Raw genomic sequence first — 15,123 nt, 5'->3', positions numbered from 1 at the left:
TCCCTGAGGATCTTGAAGAATTAATTGTGTTCCGTGGAAAGAGGACAGGGGAACTGACCCATGGAGACACCAGCACTCCAGGAAGGAGAGGGCAGAAATGTGCGGCAGTTGTTATCAGCTATGTGTATTCATAGCTCAGCGTTTACCTGGACAAAGAGGTAGATTAGGAGGCAGCACAGTGCCCTCAATGGGCTTTCAATTGCCTGCAGCTCTTCTTTTGAGGAGGAGAGGTTGAAGCAGGCTAGCAATGAGTCTAGGCGCCGGGCCTGCGCTGCTGGGTCTTGGCTCAGCCACAAAACTTCCAAACTAGGTGTTCCCCCTTGAAAAAAGAAATTCATATAGCATGGTCAGAATACACTTTTGGGAGCACAATGGAGAATGATTCATCTCTCCCCTCTCTGATTTACTTGGGGGCATCAAGGCTGAACAGAACCACAGGGCAAATGTGGGTACAGCTTCCTGCTTTCAAAGAGAACAAACCTACAGGGCCAGGGACAACTTACTGACTGACCTATCCTCTTTAATAACTAGGTTTGTAGGGAAAGTGGGGCTTTCACTTATAGTTGTGCTGTACACCCTACAGGTAGTGATGCTTTTCAGAAGGGACAACCTTCCATTCAAGGATTGAGTAACAGGACGCCATGCTCTGAGGAAGTGCCATCATCCTACCCCTTCTGTTGACTCTAACCCCTCCAGATTGGTGGTTTTCAAACTTGTATGTACAAAAGAATCAGTTGCAAAGGCTTCGTGATGCATTTTCTGGCACATCCAAACCTGCTGATCCAAGAGGCATATGCACCAGACCCTACAGCCTGAGATCTATGGACACAAACCACCAAAAAAAAAAAAAAAAAAAGAAAGAAAGAAAGGCAGTTTTTAGTGTTCTATTTCTATATTCTGCAGGTACATAGAGACAATTGCTGGGGGTGAGGGGGTCCTTACTTGTTAACTTGATGAGGACAAACTGCCATGAATACGGGTGGCAATTCTACACAAATATGAAGGTGCTGGTCTAACAACTATGGTGACAGGGCCTCTCCCGGCAGCTGTGTTTCTCTGCTGGGCACTGACTGAAAGCCTATGCCAAAAGTCCAGAGCAACTCCGGTGGAATGTCTCACGTGTTCACCAAGAAAACAAAGTAGCTGACCAAATGGTATCAGAAGCCAGCGACTCAAAGGAAGTTCTTTTTCTTCCTTTGTTTCAAACACTGTTATTCACTCTTCCCAGGAGTGAATTTCCCACCACTGGGAGCAAAACAACACAGCAAGTTTCTTGCAGTCCTGGAGAGGTGAGAGTGTTTCGTTCACCACAAGCATGTTTTGCTATAGGAAGAGCATTTTCTTTGTGTGAGAAAGAGAGAAGATGCGATTGTCACCTGAGAGACTGGTTCTTAAGAGATCACACTCCAAGGTCATGAAGGGCATCTGAGATTCTGTTGGGAACACTCGTAATGTTTATGGTGGGCCACTGCCTGTCAGCGTCTGAACTAAGAACTGTATTGTTTTAAATGGTTGAAAGGAGATAAAAAAGAAAACTACTATTTCCTAGCACAAGCAAATATAAAGTCCCAATGTTAATTCAAAGTTTGTCAGGTTTCACTGGGAAGTTGCTGTGTTCACTTGTGCACATGCTATCTGTGACCTCTTCCAGTTTGATGACATAGGTTACAAGCAACAGAAAGTCACAGGGCCCACAAAGCCTATCACGTTTACTATGAGACATTAGAAACAAAAGGCTTGCTAACCTCTGATATAAAGGAAATAATGATTTTCTAACACGATAGTTACTTCAAATGTTAAAGTATTTAGATGAGATTTTGTTTTTAACTATAAAAGTCAGGTGTGGCAAATTTTTAAAAAATAAAAAAATGTAAGAAAAGCAAAATAACCTACACTTTGCTGCACAGACATTGTATTATTTGAAAACACAGGGGTAGAATAGTATGAAGACCACCCCACCACAGCACCAAAGTGAAAAGTGAAGACTTCACCTTGCTGTTCAAGACAGTAAAGACCATATCTTCATAAAAATGATATGTCTGGATACATAAAAGTTTAATATTAAAAAAAAAAACCTGGAGATTTCATGAAATACACCCAGAATCATAGACACTGGACGTGGCGAATGAAGGACTCCTTGACTAAACAAGTAGTGACATTATTCACTCATGGCCTTCATTTGTTCAGGAACTCAACTCTAAGAGATATCTTCAGATACTGAGGTGAAGATTTTAAGCATCTGTCCAGGGGCACTCTGTGGGAGAGGGCTGATCTTACATCTGTGAGGGCCTATACTTGATCCTCAACTACTGAAGAAAATCAAAACAAGTCAACTGTTACTTTTTTCATTTCTTGTCACATAAGTTTCCAATCACCCCTATGTGGCATGCAGAGGTTCCTGGTTTAAATACCATCTCTGTAAAAAGAAATGTAAAGATTTTACCACAAGACTACTGAAGTCAAACAGAAGAACAAGAGGACTGAGGAAGGTGTCCTAAGGAGGTTTTTACGGAGAAGGGGCAGGCATGTGTGTTCTGGGGGCTGTTGGAAGAATGCTTCTGGAATTGCAAGCAGGCAGCAATGAGCACACATGCACCAAGCTCTTCTTCCTTTCCTACTGTTCAACCAAGTATCAAGTGCAGCACAGCTGAGACAGGAGGAGCGAAATGCAAGGCTTTACCTTCTTCATTCTGTGAGCATCTTCTGTGGTGCTCTGTAAGCCCGTGGTTAAGTCAGATGCCCTTATGTCGTCAAGAAACACTGTTTACTTAGGTGCTTGGGTGTTGAACAACACTTAACAGTTATTCAAGAGAACCAAGCAAGTAAGTCAGTGTGTTCAGTCAGCTTCTCTGGGCTTCTGGGGTAAAGATTTATTTATAAAGACTCAAAAACAACACTGAGAAGGAATAACCTGTTTTCATATATAGAGTGTCTAGTTCTAAAGGCAGGCACGGCTATTCCAGACTCACCCCTCAGGATATAAGACCATAACTGAGGTGGGGAGGAGGCTGGAGAGCATGGCAGCTTGTGGAGGAATACATGTACTCCTTGAGCCGGGGAGCGAAGCTAAATCCCTTCTGTGTTACAGAAAGCCATCTTTCACAATGCTTCGCTGACTGGAATATTGTGCATCCACACGCAAGCACATAAACACAGGGAACACTGGGGAATCTATCATTGAGCTCTCTGAATACAGCAGACCAGTGCCTTTGACCACCTGAGCTGCTATAACAAAATATCATACGTTGTGCAGTTTATAGCAGCAAAACTATTCCTCAAGATTCTGGAGGCTGGAAGCCTTAGACAGGTACTTGTGTCTAGTGGGGGCCACCACTGCCCAGCTTCTATGGTTAACTAGTGTGGTTGCTGGGGTTAAAGGGGTGTGCCACCGCCTGGCCTATATTGCTGACTATTGTGGCTAGCTTTGCACTCGGATCTTCAGGTAAGCTTTATTTGTTAGATCCTAAACGAAATATCACAGCTCACTGGTCAGTAAGTCTAGCCAAATCAATGAGTTCCAAGTTCTGTCTTTAAAAAATAGGATCAAGGGCTGGAGAGATGGCTCAGAGGTTAAGAGCACTGGCTGCTCTTCCAGACGTCCTGAGTTCAATTCCCAGCAACCACATGGTGGCTCACATCATCTGTAATGAGATCTGGTGCCCTCTTCTGGCCTGCAGGTATTCATGCAGGCAGAATACTGTATACATAATAAATAAATCTTTAAAAAAAAATAGGATCAAAGTGGACTGAAGCAGATACTCAATGTTGACCTCTACCCACACACCCCCAAAAGGCACCCACTCCCACCGCCCCCACATAGCCTATCAGTTACTAACCCTTTATCTCTGGAGTCTTGCAGGGGATAGGAATTGAAACAAATATCAGACAACACATAGTTCTGCAAACAGACATTCATATAGTGTGTTCTTTCTTGAGATGACACCCTAAGATAGAGAGCTTAAGGCTGTACTGTTGTGGAATAGAATATGTGTTTAACTATTTAAAGGTGTGTTACATCTGTTTATGCTGCAATTGTTTAATTATGCAAAGATGTGTTGCTATTTTACCTTGCCTGCCTAAGGTACTGGATTGGTCTAATAAAAAGCTGAACAGCCAATAGCTAGGCAGAGGAGGGATAGGCAAGGTTGGTGGGCAGAGAGAAACAGGGAGCCAGCCAGCTAGACATGGAGGAAGCAGTAAAGCAAGATATACAGAATGAAAGAAAGGTAAAAAGCCCTGATGTAAAATGTAGACACACAGAAACAGGTTAAATTAATTTATAAGATCTAGTGGGACAAACCTAAGCTAAGGCTGAGCTTTCATAATTGGGATCTGGTTGGTGGCCCAAAGAAAATGCCAACTATACTGTACATACCTTGAAGGGTCATCTGCAGAGGCCTAACAAGGTCTGGGTGCCTCAGGGAGTTCCCAGGATACACAAACCACTCCTTGACCACCGGACCGGTGCTGGTTCCATCTGAGTAAAGACAACGGGGTCAGTAGATGCAGGAGGACTGCAAGCCATTGAATGCCCATTTTCCTCATGAATGTTTCTTTATCCCCCCAGGATGAAAGTGATCATGTCACCAACAGCTATTACGTTTCTCCAGTCTAGCGGTGACTGCTTTGCTAAGAAGGAGAAAACAACAGAAATAGAGAAACCTGAGCCAACTTAAATGTGACAGTAATTATTCACCAAACAGACAGAAGAATTTTTGTTTTTGAAAGGTCTGTTGTAAGTTTTGAAAATGAATTCACATATTGAGTTCAAGACTAGGAGTGGGCTGGTGGTTAAAAGCACTTGTTTTTTTTAACAGAGGACCTGGGTTCAATTCCCAGTACTCACCTTGCCACTCTCAAACAACCATAACTCCATTTTCAGGGGATCTGACACCCTCTTCTGACCTCCACAGACATCGGGCACACACATGGTGCAAAGATACACATGTAAACAAAACACTCTGATACATTAAAATTTTGGTTTGTTTTTTGAGACAGGGTTTCTCTGTATTGCTTTGGAGCCTGTCCTGGCACTCGCTCAGTAGACCAGAGTGGCCTTGAACTCACAGAGATCCGCCTGCCTCTATCTCTCGAGTGTTGGGATTAAAGGCACGCGCCACCAACACCCGGCACATTAAAAAAAATTTTAAAGACCAAAAAAGGGCTCTCCTAATGCAGCAGCTCCTACTAAACATTTTCACGGCAGTGGAAAAGTAGAGAGGGAAGGAAGTTGGGAAGGCAGGGTAGGTTGTGTTCACACACTACCCTGGAACAGACATTCACACCAAGGATCCACTCGGAACTAACTTCTTGTACTGAACAGATCAAGGCTGCCTGTTCCTAATCGAGTCCATCTCAGTTCACTGATCTTTGGTGACACCTACCCTCCACCCCCTCTCCCAGAAATGCATTTACTCTTTGAGAAATCTTTTGTTTAACCAGTACTTGTTTTTCTTAGGACTATCTACGTGTGTAGTTCTGTTTATATACCTGGCTTCTTGCCTAAATACCCTTGTGTGGACCACTTGTACACATCTATAAAGTGCTGTTTGGCCTCTTCTCACAGGCAGGGAGAAGAGATACTGATTTCAACTACCTGGGATGAGTCTGGCATTGGGCAGGAGCATAGAGTAAATGGGACAGCCAAGTTGATTCTAATTCCCTCATCACTAACATGCTTGCAATCTGATAACAATCCTGCTGGCTTATTTGTTAAGAGGACAGGGTCTTACCTTTGTGGGTTTGCTTGTTTTCTGGCACAGGGTCTCTCTATGTAGGCTTCAAACTCACAGAGACCTTCCTGCCTCTGCCTCCTAAATGCTGGGACTAAAGGTGTGTCCCACCATGCCCAGCTTGGTTGTGTTTTAGTGTAAGATGGTGTGTGGGAATATGGTTACACACTGCTATGTTTGAATACCAATGTTAAGTGTGTGTGAGGGTTAGGGGGTCGGCCTTTGCTTTCTACTTTGTTTGACACAAAGTCTTTGTCATTGTTGTTGTTGTTTTTTTAACTGGGTAGTGAAAGCTATATGCTAGCTGGCCCAAGAGCTCCAGGGATTTTCCTGTCTTGGCCTCCCATCTCCCACCAGGAGCACTAGAATAACAAGACACTTGTGCTGCATGCCTGGCTTTCCTATGAGTTCTGCAGACTCAGACTTAGGTCCTCCCGATTCTGGGATACACACTCTGACTCGCCGAGCCATCTCCCCAGTCCTCCTCCAACCTTTACAACAGTCTTTGTTCTTCTAGTTTTATATTTTTATATTATGGGCACACACTTGCCATCCCAGAACTGGTGTGCTGTGGAATAATCCTCTGAATGTTGTGAATATGTATTATTATCATTGGGTAATAAGGAACTTACTGGCCGGTGGCCAGGCAGGAAGTACAGGCAGGACGGCCAAACAGAATTCTGGGAAGAAGAAGGCGGAGTCAGAGGAGTCTCCAGGAGACACAGAGAGAGCAAGACATGCTGGAGGACAGGTAAAGCCACGAGCCACGGGGCAATACACAGATTAATAGAAATTGGTTAATTTAAATTGTAAGTGCTCGTTAGTTATAAGCCTGAGCTACTAACCAAACATTTATAATTAATATTAAAACACTGGTTATTTGGGAGTGGGCAGTCTGGGCAGGAAAACCCCACCTACACTGGTGAAGTTTGAAAGCTTGGACTTTGCTATACAGGCTCTCTTATTTGTGTTTTAAATCAGCTTGAACATCCTCCTATTGTAACCTTTTGATCACAGAGTGTTTGAAATCCATTATGAGTGAAGACAGTACACAAAGTGGTACCAATTTGCCTAACACACTTGCCCCTGACAGCTCCTCATTCATACGGCTACCATGTTGTCTTCTTAGAAACACATGAATCTGCTTCACTGTGTAAGACATCTGAATGGCTTCCACAAAATTTACTATGACATTCCTGGTCCCACTAAGAAGTCTCAAATATTCTTTATTTCTTTGAACACCATTTTGCTCTCATAGAAACTGTCATACTTGCTGGGCAGTGGTGACACATGCCTTTAATCGAGGCAGATGGATCTTTGTGAGTTCAAGGCCAGCCTGGTCTACAGAGGGAGTTCCAGGACAGCCAAGGCTAGACAGAGAAAACCTCTCTCAAAACAAAAACAAAAACAAAGAAAGAAAAAAGAAACTGCCATACTCATCATCTACTCCAAAAAGAACACTGACTTTTCAACATGATACTTGTAACCTACCTTTAAACTATGTCAGGGTTTATTTTCTTAAAGAAAAAACAACAATACTGTTACCTGGAAATAATGGTGTTCAGACAAATAGACATAGACATCCTTTTGTGAGTCATGAAAATCCTGGTGTTTAAGATCCTCTAAATTTTACTCCTCTGGTCATCCATGGTCCTCAACTACTCTTTGCTATGTTCACAATATAAAACATTTTAGGAAAAACATAAGCATTATAAAAATGCTAAAGGGCATCTGTTTATCTTTTTTAAAAATATTAGATTTTACACAATTGTTTTATTAAAATCTTATTTTGAGGGGTATAAAAATAGTATCCTCCAAAACACCATATATGACTACAGCAGAACAGAGTTTTCAGCTTTCCAAAAACACAAATGCTTTTAAGACATAAAAATACGATATTTCATAGTGGCAGTACAATTCTCATTAATGACTCTGATCAATTGCTAATTAGTAAGGCATTAATCTTCAGCAGCACTCTCAAGCACACATTTTACAGACAAACAAAACCTGTTGTCTGCTTGTCCATGGAGAATGCACTCTCCTACATTTATCGGAGACCAGCTGGCTCTCACCTTTCCAGTCCCCAAGCAGAAGCGAGTACACTCGCTGCCGGATTGGGCGGTAGATGAAGGCTTGGCTGGGCAGGGCTTGGTCCAGCTCATCCTCCAGGGTGTTGCTGCACTCGATCTCTCCATTGCTCATAATGTTGTATACTAGGTAGCTCTCAGAGTGGACATGATGCATCCTGGCAACCTTTGAGGATTCAAAAACAACAAACAGATTTCTTCTTGAAAACACACAGACTTCTGGGTATCAAACAGAGACAGTCAACACCACTTATCAGTTTATCTACCATACTCAAATAAGGAACTGTCATTCAAACACGCGACATCAAGGGGTATTTATGTTTTCTTTCTTTTGGACTAACAAGTTCAAAAGTTTATTTGCATTACCCTTCTCCTGTGGCCTCCAATCTACCAATCTTACACTTATTGTGCAATATCTTCTTCTTATGTCTATTTGAGGCCTCCCAATAAACACACTCCCTGTTTTCGAGTAGGGTTGTTACGAAGGGCTCCTAAGTTCGCCCCAGCATAGCTTTCCCCCTTACCAACTCCTCATTCATACGACCACCATGTTGTCTCCTCAGAAGCAGATGAATCTGCCTCCCTGTGTAGGACTCCAAATTTTACCATTTCACCATGACATTCTTGGTCCCACTGGTCTCAAATCTCCTTTATCTCTTTGTATACCATTTTTCTCTCAAAGAAACTGCTATACTCACCTCAGGGTTCTCTTCTACCTTGTGCTCTGGAAGCAGAAATCCCACCTGTCTTTCCTACCGCAGCTTCCCAACCCCCCACTTCCTCACCTCAACCATGACCTACCTTCTTTACAAACCCATCCCCGATTTCCAACTGGAACGAACCACCCTTCGCTTATGGGACTCAACTCTTACTTCTATCAAACACCTTGGTGTTAGAAGCTGTGCTGTAGTGATTTGTTTGTTCAACCTTTCTCTCTCTCTCCCCTTTTTCTAATGTTTCATTGCACCTGGCTTTAATAATTAACAAAAGCCATGTTCCAGCGTATGCATTTGTTCTCTGCACATTACATGGCAGGATATAAGATGTGATTTAAACTCTATTTTCTCATTAAATATGCAGTTTAGTCCAAAGATCTATAATGACCTACATGTAGGGATTTTTTCCCCTATAAAGAACACATTTCTTTATTGTGGGAATAAAGTCTATGTTATGTCTACAATATTATTCAAAATTTTAAATCCAAACTGCTTATCAAAAGGCATTTAAAATGTTTTGTTAGAGTGACTTGAGCTATCAATTTTTTGGATCTAATTTATATGCATCTAAGTAAAACTAGTTATATGGATTCATTGTTGAGACTTGAGCCTTAATCAACCTATTCATTGGTTTATCTATAACACAAGTTTTATTTTAAAAAAAGCCACTGATCACTTTGGTTCAAATAAGCAGACACACAGAATGTGTTTAACGAGTCTGACTGCTTACAGTATCAGTAAACACCAAATATTTACTCAGGTCTATTCAACTACCTGCTCTTTTTACTAGGCACTTGACATAATGCCTACTTTACTGCTAGATTTCTTTAAACCAAGCAATCCTACTTCCAGGTTTTAGTTTGCTTGTGATTTTAATTTAATTAAAATGTTTCTCGCTTCCTTCCCTCCCTCCAAACCCTCCCAAATATCCTCCCACTCTTCTTCAATTATAAGGCCTCTTTTTTCATTAACTGCCATTGTGTGCATATATGTATTTGTATATACACATACATTCCCAAGTATAACCTTATATGTATGTTTTCAGGGAGACAGCTGGACACTGTACAACCAATTGGTATGCCCCTCCCTTGAAGATGAGAAGCCCTTCCAATGCAAACTCCAATACAGATGTTCAACCTAAGGATTTCAAGGAGTTTTTTATGGCAAATCAATTTTCAATTCTCTCTTTCACTTCTGACTTTTTTTTATTTGTTTTTGAGACAGGGTCTCTCTACATAGTCCAGCTGTGCTGGAATTTACTATGTAGACTAGGCTGATCTCAAACTCACAGAGATCCTAGAATTAAAGGCATGTGACACCATCCCTAGCCTTTAATTCAAAGGAGTTTGTATTTTTACAAATTTGCCTATAAAATAATAATGAATTATATATAACTACTCCTCTAATAAGCTGATAATTTTGGCAACCATGTATACTTTGAGATATAATATTCCCTACTGATGGTATCATGTTTCCAGTTAAGTTATGTACTTATGATTCTTAATTCAGTCACGTTAATACCACCTTAAGTGTTGTTTTTGCCCTGCTCTTTATTTATTATGGCTTAACCAGTACCATGAGAACTACATAATGCACTGTTCAATCTTATTTCTAGACTACTGATAGAGAAGAAGTGTGAGTATGTGGTTGTGGCCATTAGGGAAAAAGAAGAAAGATAGACAAAGATGGAAGAAGTGGGTACTGCACAAATTGAAAACTCATTTAATAGATATAACAGGACTCAGAAAGACTGGCTATGAAAGGGTCTGGTGGCACATGACTCTAATCTTAGCACCTGGGGGGCAGGCAGGTGGATTTCTATAAGTTCAAAGCCAGCCTGGTCGACACAGTTAGTTCCAAGACAGCCAGGGCTACATAGTGAGACTCTGTCTCGAAAGTAAGACCGAATACCTAGATCTGTTGCTTGAAGATGGTAACACAATGTAGTACTCAAAGTTTATGGGTAAAATCAGGGTTGGTTCTCAGCTTGCGATCTTTGGGCATTCCTGTGGATGCCCACCTTACTAGCACCCCAAGAGAACAGGACTGGGGTTAGTACATACTTAGCAAGAGTGAAGCCAAGATGGTGGAGCTGGGGATGACTAGAAAAGCATTTCATAGGGCTGATGTTAAGAGTCAACTGAGAAAAGATAAACTCTGTGCCTAGCATGGGCCTCATATAAATACATACTGAACTCTCCAGTTGACTTAGAATCGGCCCAGACCCCTGGCATTTAAACTACTTTTATAGTGGGTTACACTCTATCTTTTCCAAGTTTCCCTCTCCCCAAGCCCTAGATAGTTTACCACTATGCCTCAATTAGTATGACACTATTTTAATCATTACTTCTGTAGGGTTCCCACAACCCCACATCTGACCTACTTAAAGTAAATGTCCTCCTGAAGCCTGCACTTTATACCTCAGTACACAACATTCTCTCCTTGGCATTCTGACAGCTCTTTCTCAGTTTATTTATGAGACAGTATCAAATGTACTTACAACATTCTATCTATGGTGACATCTTCCTAACCAGACTCAAGAGGTTCCCGGTCTGGATCTCCCTGAAGTCCCCTTCAGATAATCAATAAATTCTCATGAGCAAATCCATTAGTGGGTATACTTTCAAACATGACACTGTAGGTAGGGGAAGCACTTCCACTTACCTTTAAGATTTCAGAGTCTGGAAGCATGGTTACTTGTTTTATCTCAGGTTCTATATCCATGGTGTCTTCCTGTTTAATTTCAGGGTGCATACACATGAATGCTTCTAGATTAAGTGGAGCCTCTGCTTCTGAAGGTAACTTTTGCTTGACCTCTGGGTATGCATATATGGAAACTTCTTGTTTGGATTCAGGATCTGTGCACATGGGGACTTGTTTGGACTCAGGGACTGTGCACATGGGAACTTGTTTGGACTCAGGGACTGTGCACATGGGAACTTGTTTGGACTCAGGGTCTGTGCACATGGGAATTTCTTGTTTGGATTCAGGGTCTGTGCACATGGGAACTTCTTGCACAGACTCCGAATTAGTACACACGGGAACTTCTGGCTTCGATTCTGGATCTATACACATAGGAACTTCTTGCTTGGATTCAGGGTTTAAACTTGCCACTTGCTTGTCTGTTATTATGACTTTGGGTTTTTGAACTAGCCACGGAGATATCTGCCCTGGCAAAAGATATGAGGCCACTCCTTTGTAAAAAAGAGCTTTGTTTGGCCCCAAGGGTAACATCTCTTCTATCTTTTTCTCACCTTGATGCAAGTGAAGAACTTTGGAGATATAGTCTGAGACAGCTAAGATAATATTTCCTTTTTTGCCAGCGTTCTCTTTCACGGAGGCATACGAGGACAAGCACTTGTACCGAAAGCTTTCAAACATGCCCTCTGGGGTGATGTCGTTGCCCAGCAGACAGGCTAGCAGAGGAAGGTCTGCCACATGGAGGCCTAGGCTCTCACAGAGCTTCTCTCGACAGAGCATGATGGTTTCCAGGGTCTCCAGGCAGAGGTCACCAATTGACAAGTAGGGACAAGTGTCATAAATTAAGTAATCTGTGTCTTCTCCAAGGATCCCAATGCAGTTGTGCTGGAGACCATAAGAAGCTACCTCATAGTCTGCCTCCTGTAACGAACAGAAAGTTTCCTGGCCCAAAGTCTTTAGGGCAAATCGTGTAAATATGGCCAGCCCGGAGGGAATGAAGAACATGTTTCTGCCTGGCTCATCTCTTTTTGACTTGATATGGTGGAAAATCTTGGATATCTCCCTGTTGTTTTTAAGTCTTCGTTTTACCCACTCATCTCTCTTACCCGGCTCCACCATGCCATCAAAGAAGAATATCAGCTTGATGCCAGCAGATGTGAAGGCTGCTACAAAATCTCTTAATGCAGCAAAGTATTCTCGCCACTGGCCACCGCAGACCCAAGATTCTGGTGTGTACCAGTATCGGAGACAGCACATGGCATCCACCACAATGGTAGGAGTACACCCAGGGTACTTGGTTCGGTGGTGCTCTGCTAGCTCTTGGATATTTACTACTGTACATATTTGTGGGCAGGTACTTCCCACAAAACCCTGTAAACCTCTCACCCCCATAATTGATTCTGTGAATCTGAAAAAAAAAGGAAATAAATCTATAATTAGCAACTATGGAGTTATTTCTAGACATGTGACAGTCATCACATGATGAATGTTAGTGTGTCACCACACTAACGACATACTGACTAGGAGTGCAGAGTTTTCAGTGGAAACACAGACAACACTTTTATTAAGCGTGCATTAATTCTAGAGCAGGACTTTCACAAGGACAATAGTAAGAAAAAAATCTTTTTTGTTGTTTAACATGGCATCAAACCACTAAGTCCTTTGATAAAATAACAACAGATCCCTAATAAACAAAAAGCAACACAAAAGACCTAGGGCAGAGAGATGATCTCATCTTGTAGTGCACTCACCAGCCAGGCAGAGTTGGGCACTCACAACCACAAATACTAACCTGTAAAACAAATGGTCTGATGTGTGGTAAAAGCTACAAGCTCTGTTATCCTTATGAAGAAACTGTAAAAACTCTAGGCTTAAAAAAAAGGCTCTTTCACGGGACTATCATTTTAAGAGTTTACTGGTTACTAATAGATGCTGGCTCCTGGTAGAATTCGAAGTTGTCATTAGTAATTTAGACATCAAAAGTTGGGTGGTCACAAATATTATACATTTTATGTTAAAGTTTTATGTTAAAACTACTATTGCAACATCTGTATCTGTACACACACACACACACACACACACACACACACACAGAGACACACATACACACATACACACAAAGGGTTTATCATCAAACTATAACGAAAGTCTTTGAGATACTGAGCCTGGTGACAGGACTATCTCAACGTCAGTCAAGGTCAGGATACAGCCACTGATGGATGGGAGATGGGGGAAATGGTGAGGGGCTGCTTGAAGAACGTGGTCGTGGGTAACAGCAAGTCCCTAAGATGGGAAGGTCTGACAGCATATGTAGAAAAAGCCTAAACCCAAAGGATGACTCCCCTCCCCAGAGGAAGGAATTCAACCCAGCTGAGGCCCAGGCCCTTGGCTTCACCATCATCTCAAGTTCCACACCTCCCCTTACCGTGGGGGTTTGCAGGTACCAGCCCCTCCTTCTCCAGCCTCTTACCTCGCTGGTGCTCAGCGTCCTGCGGCTGGGCTCAGGAAGAGCCTCCACCCAGCTCCACCTGCAGGAGGGTGGCTGCCTTGCCCCACCTCCCGGGACTGCACCAGAGGGGTGCAGGAGCAATCAGGGCGAAGGGCGTGGTCACGGAGGATAGCGAACTCGATGCTGGGAGGAGTCCCGGGTCGGGAGGCCGAATGGCCGAGGTCGAGGGCCGATCCCCGAGCACGGCCTACCTAGAGGAGCGCGGCAGTAGCTGCAGATGCGTCAACGAGATTCCAGATCCGCAGTCTCTGGCATGCTCATTTCCGTTTCCGCAATATGCACTTCCGCCCGCTATGTGCCTCGGCAGACAAGGTGAAGCTTGCAGTTGACGTAACTGAGAGTAGAGGGATGGAAGTAATGTAGTACGCAGGCGCTAGAACGGGCCGGGCCGTGAGGAGGGTGGTGCTCAGGCACTGGGGAAGAGGGAAGCCTCAACCCGTTACCTAGCAACCGGAGACTAGCCTAGGAGGCCCGCCCACTCCTGGGTAGCCCGACAGCAATAGATGGGTTTGTCCCAGAGACTTCAGCATCCAGTGCCGGCTGGCACTAGCGCCCCTTGACCAGCTCCAGCAGTGTGTGCCCACAGGCCGCGGAGAATACTGGCTGGAAACCCTGGTCACCGCATAGACCACAACTCGTGTTCCTATCAAGTACAGGAGGCTGTGAGGACACTGGCCTGGTCTTGAATCTTCCTGGGAATACCAGTACTGAAGGGCTGGGCATCTTGGACACTGGAACGCCAAGGGCTGAGGGTCCATATACAGAGTGGTCACAGGCAAGGATGCTGGTCACTTTATTGGGTGGAGTGGCCAGCCTTGTGGTGTGGGCTGCATTCGGGCTGTCTTAGGCAGTATTTTGGATGGAAATCACGAATAGGCAAAATAGCTACCTTTGTGTCAGTAGCCTCCAGCTTGGGGTGCTGAAAACCAGCATTGGCTTTCATAGCTGGTCAGTCAACACACCCGGATGCTTTGTGTTAGCCTTATGGTGTCATGGCTTTTAGCCTTTAGCCTAACAGCTCATGGTCGCTTTCTCAGAAGCCAGAGGTTGCAGGTTTTCCAGTCTCAGCACTCTGTAGTGTTTTACCTGTTGCTGTTTCTGTTCTTCTCCGTATCATACTTTCCCAACACTTTGGCAGCCCTTCACAGTTTCAGCTCTACAACAAGCCCTCTATCTTCTGCTGGGTGCTGTACCTCGAGCTAGCACCTCTGGACTCATAAGTTCATGCAACTAACTCAGCTTACCCTACCCATGATGAAAGACTACAAATAGGCATCTAAAACCACTTGGGGTAAACTTTATTGGCGGCACAGGGCCAGCTTGCAGTAAAGACATTGTCTACTGTCATGAGGTCTGAAGTAACTGAGTAGGGTCATCTA

General features: G+C 43.4%; 1 protein-coding gene across 3 annotated transcripts in view; it reads right to left on the bottom strand.

Annotated features, from left to right (window-relative positions):
• The window catches only part of Fam120b (family with sequence similarity 120B), a 34,605-nt gene extending 20,581 nt beyond the window's left edge, over positions 1-14,024 (bottom strand). For 2 of the 3 annotated variants that reach the window (XM_027401189.2, XM_027401190.2), the window contains exons 1-5: positions 13,706-14,021; positions 11,200-12,643; positions 7,805-7,985; positions 4,376-4,477; positions 147-319 (exon numbers count right to left, since the gene is read on the bottom strand). In XM_027401189.2, the coding sequence (XP_027256990.1) occupies positions 147-319; positions 4,376-4,477; positions 7,805-7,985; positions 11,200-12,627 (1,884 nt within the window). In that variant the 5' untranslated portion in view covers positions 12,628-12,643; positions 13,706-14,021. Of the gene's footprint in view, positions 1-146; positions 320-4,375; positions 4,478-7,804; positions 7,986-11,199; positions 12,644-13,705 lie in introns of all 3 variants that reach the window. The other variant, XM_027401192.2, reaches the window with a different exon arrangement.
• Positions 14,025-15,123: the final 1,099 nt, after the last annotated feature.

This window comes from Cricetulus griseus, chromosome 2 (assembly GCF_003668045.3).
Source record: "Cricetulus griseus strain 17A/GY chromosome 2, alternate assembly CriGri-PICRH-1.0, whole genome shotgun sequence".
In the NCBI taxonomy this organism is placed as follows: domain Eukaryota; kingdom Metazoa; phylum Chordata; class Mammalia; order Rodentia; family Cricetidae; genus Cricetulus; species Cricetulus griseus.
The sequence above is the reverse complement of the archived record's forward strand: the minus strand, read 5'-3'. Positions and strand labels throughout refer to the sequence as shown.